General features: G+C 37.3%; 1 protein-coding gene across 1 annotated transcript in view; it reads right to left on the minus strand.

Moving 5' to 3' along the window:
• Nucleotides 1-4,792: 4,792 nt before the first annotated feature.
• Nucleotides 4,793-14,898, minus strand: part of LOC135083212 (paired box pox-neuro protein-like) — a 63,459-nt gene continuing 53,353 nt past the window's right edge. Inside the window, exons 5-7 of the mRNA XM_063977947.1 lie at nt 10,696-10,946; nt 10,550-10,665; nt 4,793-6,635 (exon numbers count right to left, since the gene is read on the minus strand). Coding sequence (XP_063834017.1) covers nt 5,980-6,635; nt 10,550-10,665; nt 10,696-10,946 — 1,023 coding nt within the window. The 3' untranslated portion in view covers nt 4,793-5,979. The remainder of the gene's footprint in view (nt 6,636-10,549; nt 10,666-10,695; nt 10,947-14,898) is intronic.

Consider the following 14,898-nt stretch of genomic DNA (forward strand, 5'->3'; position numbering starts at 1 on the left):
TTCCGGCCAACAAAAAAAAGTGCTGTATTCTGACAGAATACGTCTGCCTTAGCATTTGTTACTATGGCACCAAAGCCGTAGCTCCACTGTGCGTCGAGTATTTGAGATCTAAAAGTCATCGACTATTCATACATTTTTTGTTCAAAATCAAAAGTGTCGGCCAATAAAAAAAAACTGTATTCTGACAGAATACGTCCGCCTTAGCATTTGTTACTATGGCACCAAAGCTGTAGCACCACTATGCGTCGAGTATTTGAGATCAAAGTCAGTCGTTTCATATATTTTTACAACTCAAATACTACGATGCACAGTGGTGCTACAGCTTTGGTGCCATAGTAATAAATGCTAAGGCGGACGTATTCTATGAGAATAAAGCACTTTTATTTTTTGGCCGGCACTTTTGATTTTGGACCAAAATGGATGATGTCCTTTAATGGCAATTGAATGTCTTTCAATTAATTGAGTCGATTGTTCAATTGAAAATTGATTCCGACATCACTAAAACACCTCAGAAATGTCAAATATGTTTTGACGTTCTATGTCAGTGTCAGTATGTTTTTTTTAAAGTCTGCCACAGATTACTAAACATATTATGCGCAAGGAATTTTAAGCTTGCAGCCTATGATGACAAAAAAAAAGTAGGTAAATCAGAATAATGGGTATTTCGCCGAAACAGTAAATTTTCTGTGTCCAGGCAGGCGAACACATGTTTTTTTATATTTATATGTATAAAACTATTTTTATGGGAAAGTTAATCAAAAGTTTTATTTGTTTTTGCTATTACAATAGCAGAAACTACAAATAATACCGTAGAAAAACTTAATCAAAAGTCGTTTTTCTAATTTCCTTGCTATGTCCATTACTGTTGTTTGCCAAAATGAAGGCACATTATAACAAATTGAAGCGTAATTTCATTCTAATAGCACTCTCTTTATATTTAAGAAACGTTTGGCTATCGGAAAATAAAAACTTTAAATGTCAAATACTTAAAGGAAGGAAATAAAGTGAAGTTAAGTTCTTGTCCGAGTCAAAAGTATAATTTCCCTGGGTCTTCTTTTCGACCATTGTAGTAACGAAACGAAAGAACTTAGAATGTAATGCACTGCACCGTTACACTTGGCCATTTCGTCCCAAGAGGCCATCGAGGCAGGACAGTACTTCGTTGAACAGTTTCGCGACAAATCGCATAAGTAGGTCCCTCCTTGGGTTTTTGTTTACTAAAAAGTCAATTTCTTTGGACGGTTTTTTGCAGCTAAACAATGGATTAATTTTATTGTTTATTTACACAGATCACAGTATATATATGAGCTAAAGCAGTACGGAAACTTAGCCCTTTCGGCGAGTTAAATACCTACACTTCGACTGAGTGTTAGGGTTGGCACTCTTAATCTTTATAAAATTAATAGGGTTCTTACTTACTTATTTATTAAAACGTTTATTTAGGTTTTTTAATTATCAAATACCTAATGGAATAAATTAATTGACTAAGTAGTTAACAAAAAAATAAAACGTTAATTAGGTTCTATAATGATCGAATACATGATCGAATAAATTGATTAAGTACTATTAGAGGCCGTTAGAAGATCTATTCTCATAAATAAAATACCGGATACTTACTTTCACATACCTATTGCCTCATTTTAAATACAGTTCATCACTTAGTACAAAAGCCTGGTGCGGAGCAAATTACATTATCAAATAGAACACAAAAATTGTTAAAAAGCGTAATTACGTAATTTAAAAAGAACTATTACAAAATCAGATGTAATCACTTTATTTAAAAAGTAATATTTAATCATTTTTACAATTCAGAATTATTACGAAGTTTAAAAAATAAAAGTTCTGGTATGAAGATGCCGAGTTCAAGCAGCCGTATACTACGCAATACACTTGTGGCATGTTTTTAACAATACAGCGGACAGTGCATGCAATAAAATTGTTATTTAAAAACACAACGCGCGCGACACTCGCGACGGATGGACTGCGAGGTTCGCTTAGAGCTCGTGTAAAGCGTGCGTCTGTGTGCGTGAGTCTGATTTCGAGCGTTTGTATGAAGCTTCCGTACTGTTTGATTTATCTACTGTGCACAGATGTAGTGTCTGTAGGGGTAAACCCATGATTTAAATAGTAAATGCATAGGGTAAATAGGTTTTTGTCTGTGGTGTCTTTTAGGCATAAATCTAATTTCTTTGGCCCTAATTTCCTTGTTTTCCGTGGCATAAAAAGGCCTAGGAAATTATAAAAGCCCATTTTTAATTCGGCGTAAAGTCAAATTTTGAGTATTTCTTTATTGGAATAAGTTTAAAATTTACATTTTAAGAAATGGGTATCAGAATAGATATAGAACAACTTGTTTTTAACTCTTTACTCAATCTACTGAATTTATCTTCCTTAGTTGTGTAAAAAGGTCGTAATGATACAATATTCATTGGTATGTTTGCTTGCGAAGGTACACAAAAATGGGTCGAACAAAAAAAAAGCAAACCACAGAAGAAAACTTAAAGAAAAAAATATTTATAATAATTTCCTTGGCTACCAAAAATTCATGACCTTATAACTTTGTTTCTAAAACGAATTATGACACCCCTTTTAGATATATTAGCTTAGTTTTTGTTACTTAATACAATGGGAAACTAAAAATAGTTAAAAACAAAAATATATTTCGTACCAAGGAAATTAGGCAAAATTGACCATTTTTGGCGAAATACCCTAATATGATAAAAGAAAATCAACATAAAAATAGACGTTGTTGTACTGTACTTTTAAGACATACCTACATCATGTACACTTTTAGATCCCCAAATTATACTGAACCAATTAATAAGTTTGCAAATTCTAAAATTACAACCCTACACCTTCCCTACACTACTCGTAATGTTTTAAACAATAAATGGCTGTATTATCATCACACTCAAACGCACAGCCAACCCAACCAGGCATGTAGATTTTCAACTAACTTCGTCCATTATTCCACACATCAAAATCAGTAGGTATAGGATTAAATTACAATTTAATACCTAGCTCGATCTTACTCTTTACCTAATCTAAATTTATCTCCTAAATAATCTTGTAAGCTATGAAATTACGCGGTTTCCGTTGCGCTCGACCATTTCCTTAATACACGTGGGCACATTTGCATACAGGGGGTGTATTACACGCGAGTAATCCACTAATGTCGTTTCGATGTGTGTAATCACGTAGACTTCAGAGTCAATCCGGTTATGGGTGCAATTCTGTTTTACATAACATAATCGGGTGCAGTAAGCTCGTGCAATACCGACTAGTCTTTAAATTTTCTATACTTTCTCAGGTAGATAGGTACTTCATTCAACACTAAAAACATAACCCTCCTTCTGGCGTAGTCGGGTAAAAAGGGATATCAACGGCATAGCATGATTTTTTTTATAAAACGTTAGACACTGTTTCAGTGCTCATTTTCCTGTGATCCTGTCAAATTAAAACTGAATAAGGTCAAGGGCTTATTAATTTTAACGTTTTAATTATACGATAAAAAATGATAAATAGAGTGTAAAATAGATAAAGTAATGAAGTCCAGAAGAGCACTTTCGTGGCGGAGTCTTACAGGGTCTTACTTACCTACTGTGCTTCTATTTTAATAGCTGTGTACCTACCTAGTTTATTCAAGCAGATTTTTGAAGCTTTTTAATGCCCATGAAGAGTGTGATATTTATCATTTCTATCGCATTATTTTTATTAATATAATATAAGTAATTTTTGGTTAATTTTGCGAATTTTCCGCGTTAGTAGGTATTAGGAAGTTACGAGTAGAAGAGGTAGTTAGGAGAATATACTTTTGATGGTTGAATTAATTTAAGCATGTTTTAACGCATAGGTACGCGATACGCGGGATAGTTATCATTATCATTGAAAATTCAATCAAGCAACGCTTTCGCGTTAAAATTAATTTTTGATGGTTGGTTTGATTACTTTACCTTAGCTGAGACAGTATTTTTGAAAGGCACATGATAAACCTTCTGACTGTTATTCTATTTGGGAATTAAGCCTTTGGCATAATAGTCGTAGGTTGCGTGTCCATTACTTCATAGCGCAGTTCCGGTATTGATTACAGTGATCGTAAGTTAATCTTATCGACAGCGAAAATAGTTTTCTATTTTTAAAATCTTAGAAACTTTTCTCTGTATGCCACCTCGTGCCAGGAAAAAACATAGAAGATAGATTTTGCCCGCGTCTTTGCTTGCACGCGCGAATTTTGGTCTGTCACAGACAGAATAACTGTCGAGCGCGCGTCCCTCTGAAAGTCTCCAACTATCTCAACATAAGAAAATAATTTTAATTTATTTTAGCTCTATAGCATTTCTTTGCAGTGACTCAACGAGAAGTGTGGGTCATCATCATCATCATCATTTCAGCCACATAGGACTCCCCCAATGACTTCCACATCGCACGTTTCGTAGCGGCCTACATCCAACGCCTTCCTGCTACCTTATCAGATCGTCGGTCCACCTTGTGGGTGGACGTCTCACTCTGCGTTTTCCCGTACATGGCCTCCACTCCAGAACCTTGCTGCCCCATCGGGCGACAGTTCTGCGTACTATGTGCCCTGCCCACTGCCACTTCAGCTTGCTAATCCGTCGGGCTATGTCAGCGACTTTAGTTCGTTTACGGGAAGTGTGGGTGAGTTTAGGTAATGTTGTTATTTGGGAAAATAAATTCAAACAGTTTATAGATATTTGGTTTATTGTGCTGTTTTAAAACAACTTATTAAATATTAATTACAATTTTATTTTATCATCACATAGGTACCTACACTACATACATAATGTTTTATTAACATCTGATCCAATGAAAGAGAGACAGCACAAAATAAGTACATATTCTACTTACATTTAATTTAATTTTACAATCATTTACAAGATTTTTTAAGGACTTAAATTAAGTATGGCTACTATTAATAGATTTTTATATTACACAAGAATATCACAGTATCATAACTACTCAAACCCTCCCACAGAACTAGTTTTAGCTAACTGATCTAATATTAACATATTTACAGATAACCTAGACCTTATAATAATAATAATAATTTAAGTAAAAATAATTTATTATCACTAAAGTGAATTATTTGTAGGTACTTACACTAACTTTAAATTATTATGGACACCAAACATACCTGTCTACATACATGATTACGTATTTATTTATTAACTATAATATGGCGACATAGTACCTACGTAATATACAAATAATCCTATCCATATCCATTGACACTATTAAATTTTACCTACGTAGATCCAACACACGCTTCAGTTAAAGTTGATTACATACTTTTTGTAACAAATAGCAGAAAGTGTAGTTTAGGCAAAAAAATATAAAAGTTAAAAAAATATTGCCCTCGCTAAGTTGGGACACTTTTCACCCAAACTAGCCCGTACAACATAGACAATCAAGGCAGTTAAGGACGAAGCACAATCATTAACTCGGAAACAGATCGTAACCGTATCAACTCGAGGCGGTCAGTATTCTTTGTATGAAACTCCGTACTGCAACGCACACTTTATCCGGTCCGTCACGTAAACACTTCGCCTCGCAAAAGGCGATACGGCGTTGATCCCTTTCCGAGTTGATAATTCTGCTTATGACCTTTATCCGGAAAGGCAGTTGTAACTACCTACTTACAGATATCAAATCACTGAGATTTTAATAAAAATACACCAGATAGATTGCCTACTTGCGCACGCCTTGGGAAATTTTCTCTTCCTTGCTTTCGTCCTAAGGTAAAGAGACTGATCCAACCTTAATCTTTTTAGGAGCGGTACACAGTATCCTGTACCTAGATTTTTTTATGCATAACAAGGCAGGTATTGGACCGCAATCGCACCTGGTGTTAAGTGAGATGCAGTCTAGGATGGTACATATCTGCCCTGTAAGTGCCTATTCACTTTCGCCTTGAAAAAGCCCGGATTAGAAAATTAGAAGCCTTTGCCTCTAATTACATCTTCAATGCCCTGCTTTTATCTCAGACGTGACCGATTCAGCAAAGTCATTGGAAGTCCCGCTTTGTACCGAGCAGTAACTGGCGGGAGAACTCCTGTTACTCAAGTTATGCTCTTTCTCCTGACTCTGGTAGTCGATCATGCTTCCACTAGGCTGCCTTAGAAACGGCATCGGACTGGAATTGACCATTTTCTCGGGCTTCTTCAAGAGTTCTTCAATGGAGTATGGGTTTTTCTTCTTCTCTTTTTCAGTTGGAGTCTTTCGTTCATCATCAGGTCGATCGGTGCTATCATCGCTGGCTTCTACAGATATGTGTTCGGAATTCTCTGACTTCACTTCGTCGGAGTTCATTCTGAGGAGATCGTTGTGTAGGCTGATGTAAGGAGGAAAGTTCTTGGCGTCAGGGTATGGCATCATGATTCGCTGCCACGGCGAGATGGGGTACGGTTTGAGGAGGCCCTGGGCTTGGACTTGGTTGGCGAGGAGCCAGGAGGTTGTGAGCCGCCTTTCGTAGAGAGGGTCTGCTTGGGGAGGAGGGACTCTTATAGCGGAATGTGCGAAGTAGGAGGGGCTTTGTGGAACGGATGTGGGAGGCAAGCTCGTCTTCAGAGACATGTAGTCCATCACGTTAGGAGGCAGCTCTGGCTGCGGGTACGATTCTGCAAAGAAGGAAAAATACATTAAAATAAAATTAATGATAATTCTAGAATAGTCATACGACAAAATTTTAATAAGTTATTAATAATAACTAGGTAAATGGGTCAAATTCTTCGTTATCATTAGTTACCTACCAATTATTTAATTACGAAAACACACTACGATGATACACTTATTTTAAACAGTACAGGTAAGTTACCTAGATATTAGTTCTTTTAATTAAACTCCCCTTTACCTATTACTTACATCTAAAGTAATATCATAAACATTTGTGCCCAGGTAAAATTTTCTACAGCACCCTAATAAGTACCAAAACATTGAAGTATAAAAACTGTTCTTACATACAGTTTAACTTAAAAATATTTACAGCAAAACATCCGGATACAAACAATACAACAATAAAACGGATGGCATAAACCTCACAGAGTATCGAACCTCCATTACTGGCACGCTTACACTCCAACAATCTTACGAGTACGAGCAGACTCATAAACTGTTTTAATTACCCCAAAACAATACCGTCCTGTAAAATTAATAAATTTACACGACACTCGGTTCTCTAGGCCCAGGTGACAATGTGGGTAATAAATTCCCCCAAGTGGGAATAAAACTGTGAATTTACAACCCGTAAACAAATATTAAGAAGAGAAACGCACGCGCATAAAAATTGGTCAAAGATCCAATGGGTTTCAATGTCCAGTTACATGTGATTTATTTGGAGTTGTTGAAAAAAGAAAGCGTTTTGCATCGGTTTGTCTTTCTACTTTTCCATTTTGTTATGAGCACAAGTATGAGACAGTTTTGAATTGTTTTAGTCGAAGAACTTTTAGGCTTTGCAAAAAGAAAACTACTATAAGTATGTATCTAGTACTTAACAATTATTTTGGAGTGTCTCTACATGATAATATTAATATTTTGGTTACGTATTTATTTACATCATCGTCATTTCAGCCACAAGACGTCCACTACTGAATATAGGCCTCCTCCTCCTCCAATGATTTCCATCTCACTCAGTTATTTACTTAACAATAAATATTGTCTGGTTCCCATGTCTAACTAGATTCTCTAAGTTTGTAATTAGATATATTAGTGTAAGAGTCTCTAAGGATATTTATTTATGAAGTAACCATTCGTTTTTAATCTGGCTTATGCACAACTACATAATAATATGTTACTCGTACAATGGCACTTAGTTTAATCTACATTTCATGTCTGCTCCTTCATCTGCTTACATTAACGTCGCCCTTGTTCTAGAAAGTCATTAATTAACAATAACACATTTCATTGCCGATTTAATGTAACAAAAACAAGCCATCAGATTGCTATTAAGCCGGCGACAAAATGTAAAAACGATTACTATAATTAAATATGAGAACAGCGCTTTACATCTAGTAGTTTCCTTACACCTGCCCTAAAAAGAATTTACGTCCGCCCTCGAGGCTAGGGCTGTCAACGAAAATAAATAGATAAGTACAGTACCAGGCCTGGCTCACTCCGCGCGGTACATCCGATAATTACCTACAGCGAAGCGCCCCGCCGGCGGGTATTATATCAGTCGAGTGTCACGCGCGCGCCCGTCAGGACGCTGGCGTGCGTTGTAGTATGATTATAATTCTATGATCGAAGTATTATTTAAAAATGGACATAAAGAGAAAGAAATATTGTGCGGCGTTCGGGTGTTTAAATTCGAAAAGTAATCTACCGGATTCATCTTATTTTTTCGCTTCCCAAAGATGCTGAAAGGCATGTTGGCCAAGTGGGTAATCAATAATTCTTAGGATAGTATAGGAACCTAACCTACTATGACTACTGCTCAGAATGCGTCACTGCTGGACAAAGGCCTCTCCCAAGGTTTTCCATAATGAATGCATACTTACCTACATACGTACCTCATTACAAATAAGTAGATTAATATTTTTTCACTAGACAGCAACCCTAACAGCGTAAGAAGAGTTCAGAGGCACGCGATAGAAAGAGACAAAACTTGTAGGTGAATAAAATTGTAGGTACGTAGTGCTGTGCGAGCTGAATTCCACTGTATCGCGTCGTAGCAAGACTCGCATTTATTTAAATCGTCTTGCGGAGTAATCCTTCTGTACCTGTACTATTACTTATTCTGTGACAGTACGCATCGAACGTTTAACTTTACGTTCAAATACTTACTTACGTGTGTTTTCGTAATTTTCTAAGAAATTATATTTATAATTAGTCTGTTTCAGTATAAGAAATGATTGACATGTGTAGATGAAACAAGAGGATGTGATAATTTGCCATTTTCCATACAACGAGAGTAAAAAGAGAGGAAAAGCTAAAATAGGAAATGTATTTTGGATTACTGTTTCTTAAAAATTTTTAATACTTGATACTGTAACGGCTAGTGCAGCTGTGACTTATTTATAAATAGCCAACTTATAAATATTTTGCTGCATATTACGAATAATTTTCCATATCAACTTATACCAAACTGCCAACCCTATGGGCACACCTAGGCGACCCTAGTAAGTGGTAATTTACTTCTGTCGATATGTAATAATTCGTAAAAATAATGTTTGTTGATACAAAGGTTAATGAGTGTTGTCTTAAATAATTTATCGTTAACAAATCTATTAAGCTTTTTATTTATTTAGCCACTGCGATCTACAACTCGTCGAACATTGTCATTAATTCCTTGCCTCTGTAGTTTGGCTTTTACTTTTGGAGATATTTTGATAATTTTCACAATATGATTCGATTTATGGCGAGCCGCTCACGATTTTTTATTTCAGGCGCAGAATCTTTAAAGATTAGAAGTCTTACTAAGTAATTCAATACTGGATCATATTTACTGGTGTGTTTTCTTTCCTCACCAAGTAAGTTAATTATTCATAAGGATCTCTTGCAGATGACTCGGACACTCATACTGAGAGGTCTCTCTATCTCTGTCAGGAAACGTGGCATCTTTAAAACAAAACCTACCATGTCCAGCTCTGGTGTCATCATCGCTCCACGCCAGGCTGCTGTTTCTCAAAATCCTGTTGACCGAAGACACCGAGGGTATGGAGTGGGGCTCGCACACTTGCAATGAGGATCCTCTCACGAATACAACAGTGTTATAGAAGCGTGGACTCTGTAGCAGACACCATAAAGACCAAAACAAAAGAACACCTACCATGTCCAGCTCTTGTTTCATCGTCGCTCCACGCCAGGCTGCTGTTTCTCAAAATCCTGTTGACCGAAGACACCGTGGGTATGGAGTGGGGCTCGCACACTTGCAATGAGGATCCTCTCACGAATAAAACAGTGTTATAAAAGCGTGGACTCTGTAGCAGACACCATAAAGACCAAAACAAAAGAACACCTACCATGTCCAGCTCTGGTGTCATCGTCGCTCCACGCCAGGCCGCTGCTGTTCCTCAAAATCCTGTTGACACCGATGGTATGGAGTGGGGTTCGCACACTTGCAATGAGGATCCTCTCACGAATACAACAGTGTTATAGAAGCGTGGACTCTGTAGCAGACACCATAAAGACCAAAACAAAAGAAAACCTACCATGTCCAGCTCTTGTTTCATCGTCGCTCCACGCCAGGCTGCTGTTTCTCAAAATCCTGTTGACCGAAGACACCGAGGGTATAGAGTGGGGCTCGCACACTTGCAATGAGGATCCTCTCACGAATACGACAGTGTTATAGAAGCGTAGACTCTGTAGCAGACACCATAAAGACCAAAACAAAAGAACACCTACCATGTCCAGCTCTGGTGTCATCGTCGCTCCACGCCAGTCCGCTGTTCCTCAAAATCCTGTTGACTGAAGACACCGTGGGTATGGAGTGGGGCTCGCACACTTGCAATGAGGATCCTCTCACGAATACAACAGTGTTATAGAAGCGTTGACTCTGTAGCAGACACCATAAAGACCAAAACAAAAGAAAACCTACCATGTCCAGCTCTGGTGTCATCGTCGCTCCACGCAAGGCCGCTGTTCCTCAAAATCCTGTTGACCGCAGACACCGAGGGTATGGAGTGGGGTTCACACACTCTCGCACTGAGGATCCTCTCACGAATACAACAGCGTTATAAAAGCGTGGACTCTGTAGCAGACACCATAAAGACCAAAACAAAAGAACACCTACCATGGCCAGCTCTAGTGTCATCGTCGCTCCACGCCAGGCCACTGTTCCTCAAAATCCTGTTGACCGAAGACACCGAGGGTATGGAGTGGGGTTCACACACTCTCGCACTGAGCAGCCTCTCTCGGATCTCCCAAGCGAACATTCCAGGGTTCTCTTGTTTGAGGCGCAGGATCTTCTTCACGACGGTAGGGGTCGCCACTTGCTGTGAAAGAAGGTGAGAATTAGAAAAGGTTTCGTACAAATGTAATTGATTACACAACTTTTAAAGTCTGGAATAAAGACTTTAATAGGTTCAACATGCCTGTAGATATTGTTAAAAATGTTTTGATAAACAACGAAGTTCATAATTTTTTGTTTTATTTGGAAAGAAGAGATTCAAGGTTTTTTCAAAATGATGAAGATTTTCCAATCTGAAACAACAGCTGAGCAGCTTTTATGGAATTCTTATTAGAGCTATTGATGACCAAGCTGCAGAAAATAAAGGAATATTTAAAATTACATCGCTGTAAGTAATTCGTTATCGAAACCAGCGGCTTTAGTTCTAAAGGTGAGTTCACACTCACGCTCCAACAAAGATAATTCGAATCCTACTAAAAGACACCGCATTATCTCCATGAGTGAAAGGAGTCTCTACATAAATATTCTGGTTAAACAATTCAATATTGAACTTTTATGAAACCAAGCCAGAATATTGTTAAACGAAATAATGGATTCCGTTTGACTTTCCTTTAGGACCCAGTCAGGGGGCGATTTCTAGCTACCTATGGGTTCAGGGTTCTGTTGTATAAGTATGAAGTTACTTCGCTTCGTGAAGCGATTTTGAAATGAACACTGCCACGAATGTTACTTTGTCTAGGCGTAGTGTGATCACATCCTAATATCGGCCGGCATTTGAGTCATTCGTCACCTGTTATGGCCATAGTTAATTAGTGAACATTTTGTGAGCATACACCAGCACGAGATATGAATTTATTATGAGGCTCATGCTCAACGTTGCAACTCTTTTTGTGTCGTTCAACGCACTCGATATACTATTAAGTGGACGAGTTAAATTCTTAAAATGTAGATAATTTGCGGAAAATTTTTGGCTTTTAAACTTACTTAACTTTATTCCGAATGGAAGCAAAAACTTTTATGCAAATTCAAAGCTTATTTATTTAGTAAGAAGACACACAAACAAGAAGCTCACAAATTAAGAACATGGGCGCTCTGATTTTGTCTGTGATTAATTTCCACCTTCATGATCCATTATTGAGTTTACTATACGTAGCTACCTACCTACAATACATACTTATTTTGCATGTCGTTTGAGAACACGGCTATTTAAGTTATAGAAAATTCACGTTAAACAACTAAAAAAATAATGACTTTAGACCATAATGAGTGGGATCTACAACTACATATTTAAATTTAATAATAATATAAGTAATCATAAATCGAAAACCATCGATCGACTGCACTTGCAATGTCCTTGAAGTTTTCCAAGTAAGTTTTTGTTGGAAAATGGCACCTATTACAAATCCCGTAAGCTGCCACACTATTTACGTTATACCGTACTTTAATGATAGATTGCCCGGAGTCCTGCAAGCAGGACTTAAAGTACTTCCGGTAGGACGCAAAATTAAAAGATCACAGTTTCGTAAGTATACATTGTACAAAGTTCAAATTTACACGAAAAAATAGAGTGTTTCTTTCTCTTTCACCTAATAGTGCCCAAGATCGAAAAACGTGACTAACCATTAGTCGAAGCCCGATGGCGCACGAGTATACACGGGGGCAGCGCGTTCGCGCTCGCGCGACACATTTTGACGCGCCGGGCCTGGAGTCGGCAACATTTTGGCGATAATATTATAATGAATGTGAAGTATTCCAGCCTAATCAAACATTTATAATTTATTTCTTGTTTTTGTTTTTAATTTGTAGTGTATTTGTAAGTGATAGGTGTAATTTCTAATACAAAGTGACGTACCAAAGTAATTAATTTAAAGTTCCTTATTATAGTTCCTATTAGTTAAGTTAAAAGTAGATAAACAAGTTTATAATATATTATTAAAAAAAGTAAAAGACTGATTTAACGAAATGATTCTACGACATGACTTTTAATTTAATAAACACTAACCAAGTGTTTACTACTTCTGGTGAGGATGAGTTCAAATTTGAAGGTCACCGTACTGCTGGAAGGACCAGCAAGCAAACACGTACAAATTGCGTACTGCGGGCAGGACTTGCGACGATCTTCTGGCAGGACGTTTAGAACAAAAAACCAGTCCTTCCAGAAGAGCTTCCAGCAGGACAAAGCACCGGGCAATCTATCATTAATGATGGTATAATCACGTGGAAACCGTGTGACATGTTTGTACCGATCAGTGTAAAGCTAACTGACTTGATATAATGGTCGGGTTCTGCTTGCAAATAACATGCGCTTAGTCTTTACTAGAGAACATAGTTACATGAAACTCTATTGAATTAATACTGAGACAAAGAGCGGTTTACTACGTCCGATCCGAACTAAATCCGTGATCGCTTGATTCAAACGAAAACTCTTGTTCTATCAAGGAGCTATCCGTAGACGGAGAATACTATTGTATTACTTAGATGTCTATGGAACTATCGTATTTTGCCCTCACCAGTTGGCGCCAATGTGGTGTCAAAAATCAAAATCAAAAATATTTTATTCAATTTAGACCACTAGTGGCACTTATGAAAATTGGAATACCTAAATCCTGGTACTCGCTAGTGGCTAAGACAGTTACGCCAACTGGACAGCGCTGAAATGAAGCGGTAAAAGGATTATTGTAATTACATTCAATAGAGTGGCGTCACTCTACTAGAGTAAGGTCCTGTCACTCGCCAGAGTGGCGCCAAATGGTGAATGCAATTACGATAACCCCCACTGGATTTTTAATAAGCTCGAATCAGTTCTTAAGCGTAGATTAACACTTGAGCTCCGTTCCAGGACACCGGCCTAAATTATCTACAACAAATTTTACACCGCAGCGCTACCGCATCAATAAACTCATAAAAACAAAATAGAACCAGAAATGAACATCGAAGATTAAAAGATAAACCGTCGGTGCTTATCGGAGTACGAGGATAATGAGCAAAGCCGGGGCATAAGCTAGGCCATTAAGGGGCACCTGGCCGCTCTCACGGGCTTCATTTGAAAGCCAATATTGCTGCCCTGAGTGCACGCCAGAGATAAATGCCCTTAATAAAAAACAGCAATATTGAACTTGTTTGTTTTTCGTAGTAGCAATAAAGGAGTAAAGGGAATTTGATTTTGGAATATTGACCGTTGAAACGATACTCATGCTATAGTGGTTGAAGGCACAAGTCGCGTAAGGACAACTTTACATTACTTTTACTAACTACAACAAAAAAGGACACTTTCAGTTGTTGAAGCTTTTATGTGGTAATCGGAACATCTTATAGCAAGAGACATTTTGTAGCGTAAAAAATAAATAAATTTTAATTTTGAATGGAAAAAAGTGAAATGATATTGCAAAGAATTCGTATTTAGAGTCTCATAACAAAGTTTGTGATCGCAGATTCAAATTCCGGAAGAGACAAATGGGTATTAACGACCAGCCCACAAGGATCTCATACTTGAGTTGTGATTGATGATAATAATATATTAATCTAGTAGATAGTAGAGACTACTTGATGACGGATTTCTTTTCATTTTAAATGTAATATTTGGTGTGAAACTTCACAAATCACTTATAAGTTGTTAAACTGCATTAAAAAGAATGGGCTAACTGAAATGAATTTAATAAAACATCGAAACAGCATTTCGCTAAAAGTTAATTCATCCAGTCCAAGAATGCTTTAAATATTATGACAAGTGAATTTAATTATAGTAGAACGCATCAATTTAATTATAGTTTAGCCCGCAACGAACGTAGCCACGAATTAGGAAATAATAGAAGGCTGCAAGTTCACTGTTTCCTTTGCCAACAAAAAAATAAAAAGTAAAAGCTGAAAAAACATGGCGGTCGATGTTGAATAGAATATCGATTGAGCATCTAATGGCGTAATTATTGGTTTCCAGATAAAATTGACGCCTTGCGATGGGAGTGGGTGCTTTAACACACCTCGTCTGAAGGCTACTATTTACACATTAAGTCTGACAGCCTATTTAAAAGTGGTATAAT

The sequence above is a fragment of the Ostrinia nubilalis genome, chromosome 23 (genome assembly GCF_963855985.1).
Source record: "Ostrinia nubilalis chromosome 23, ilOstNubi1.1, whole genome shotgun sequence".
Lineage (NCBI taxonomy): Eukaryota > Metazoa > Arthropoda > Insecta > Lepidoptera > Crambidae > Ostrinia > Ostrinia nubilalis.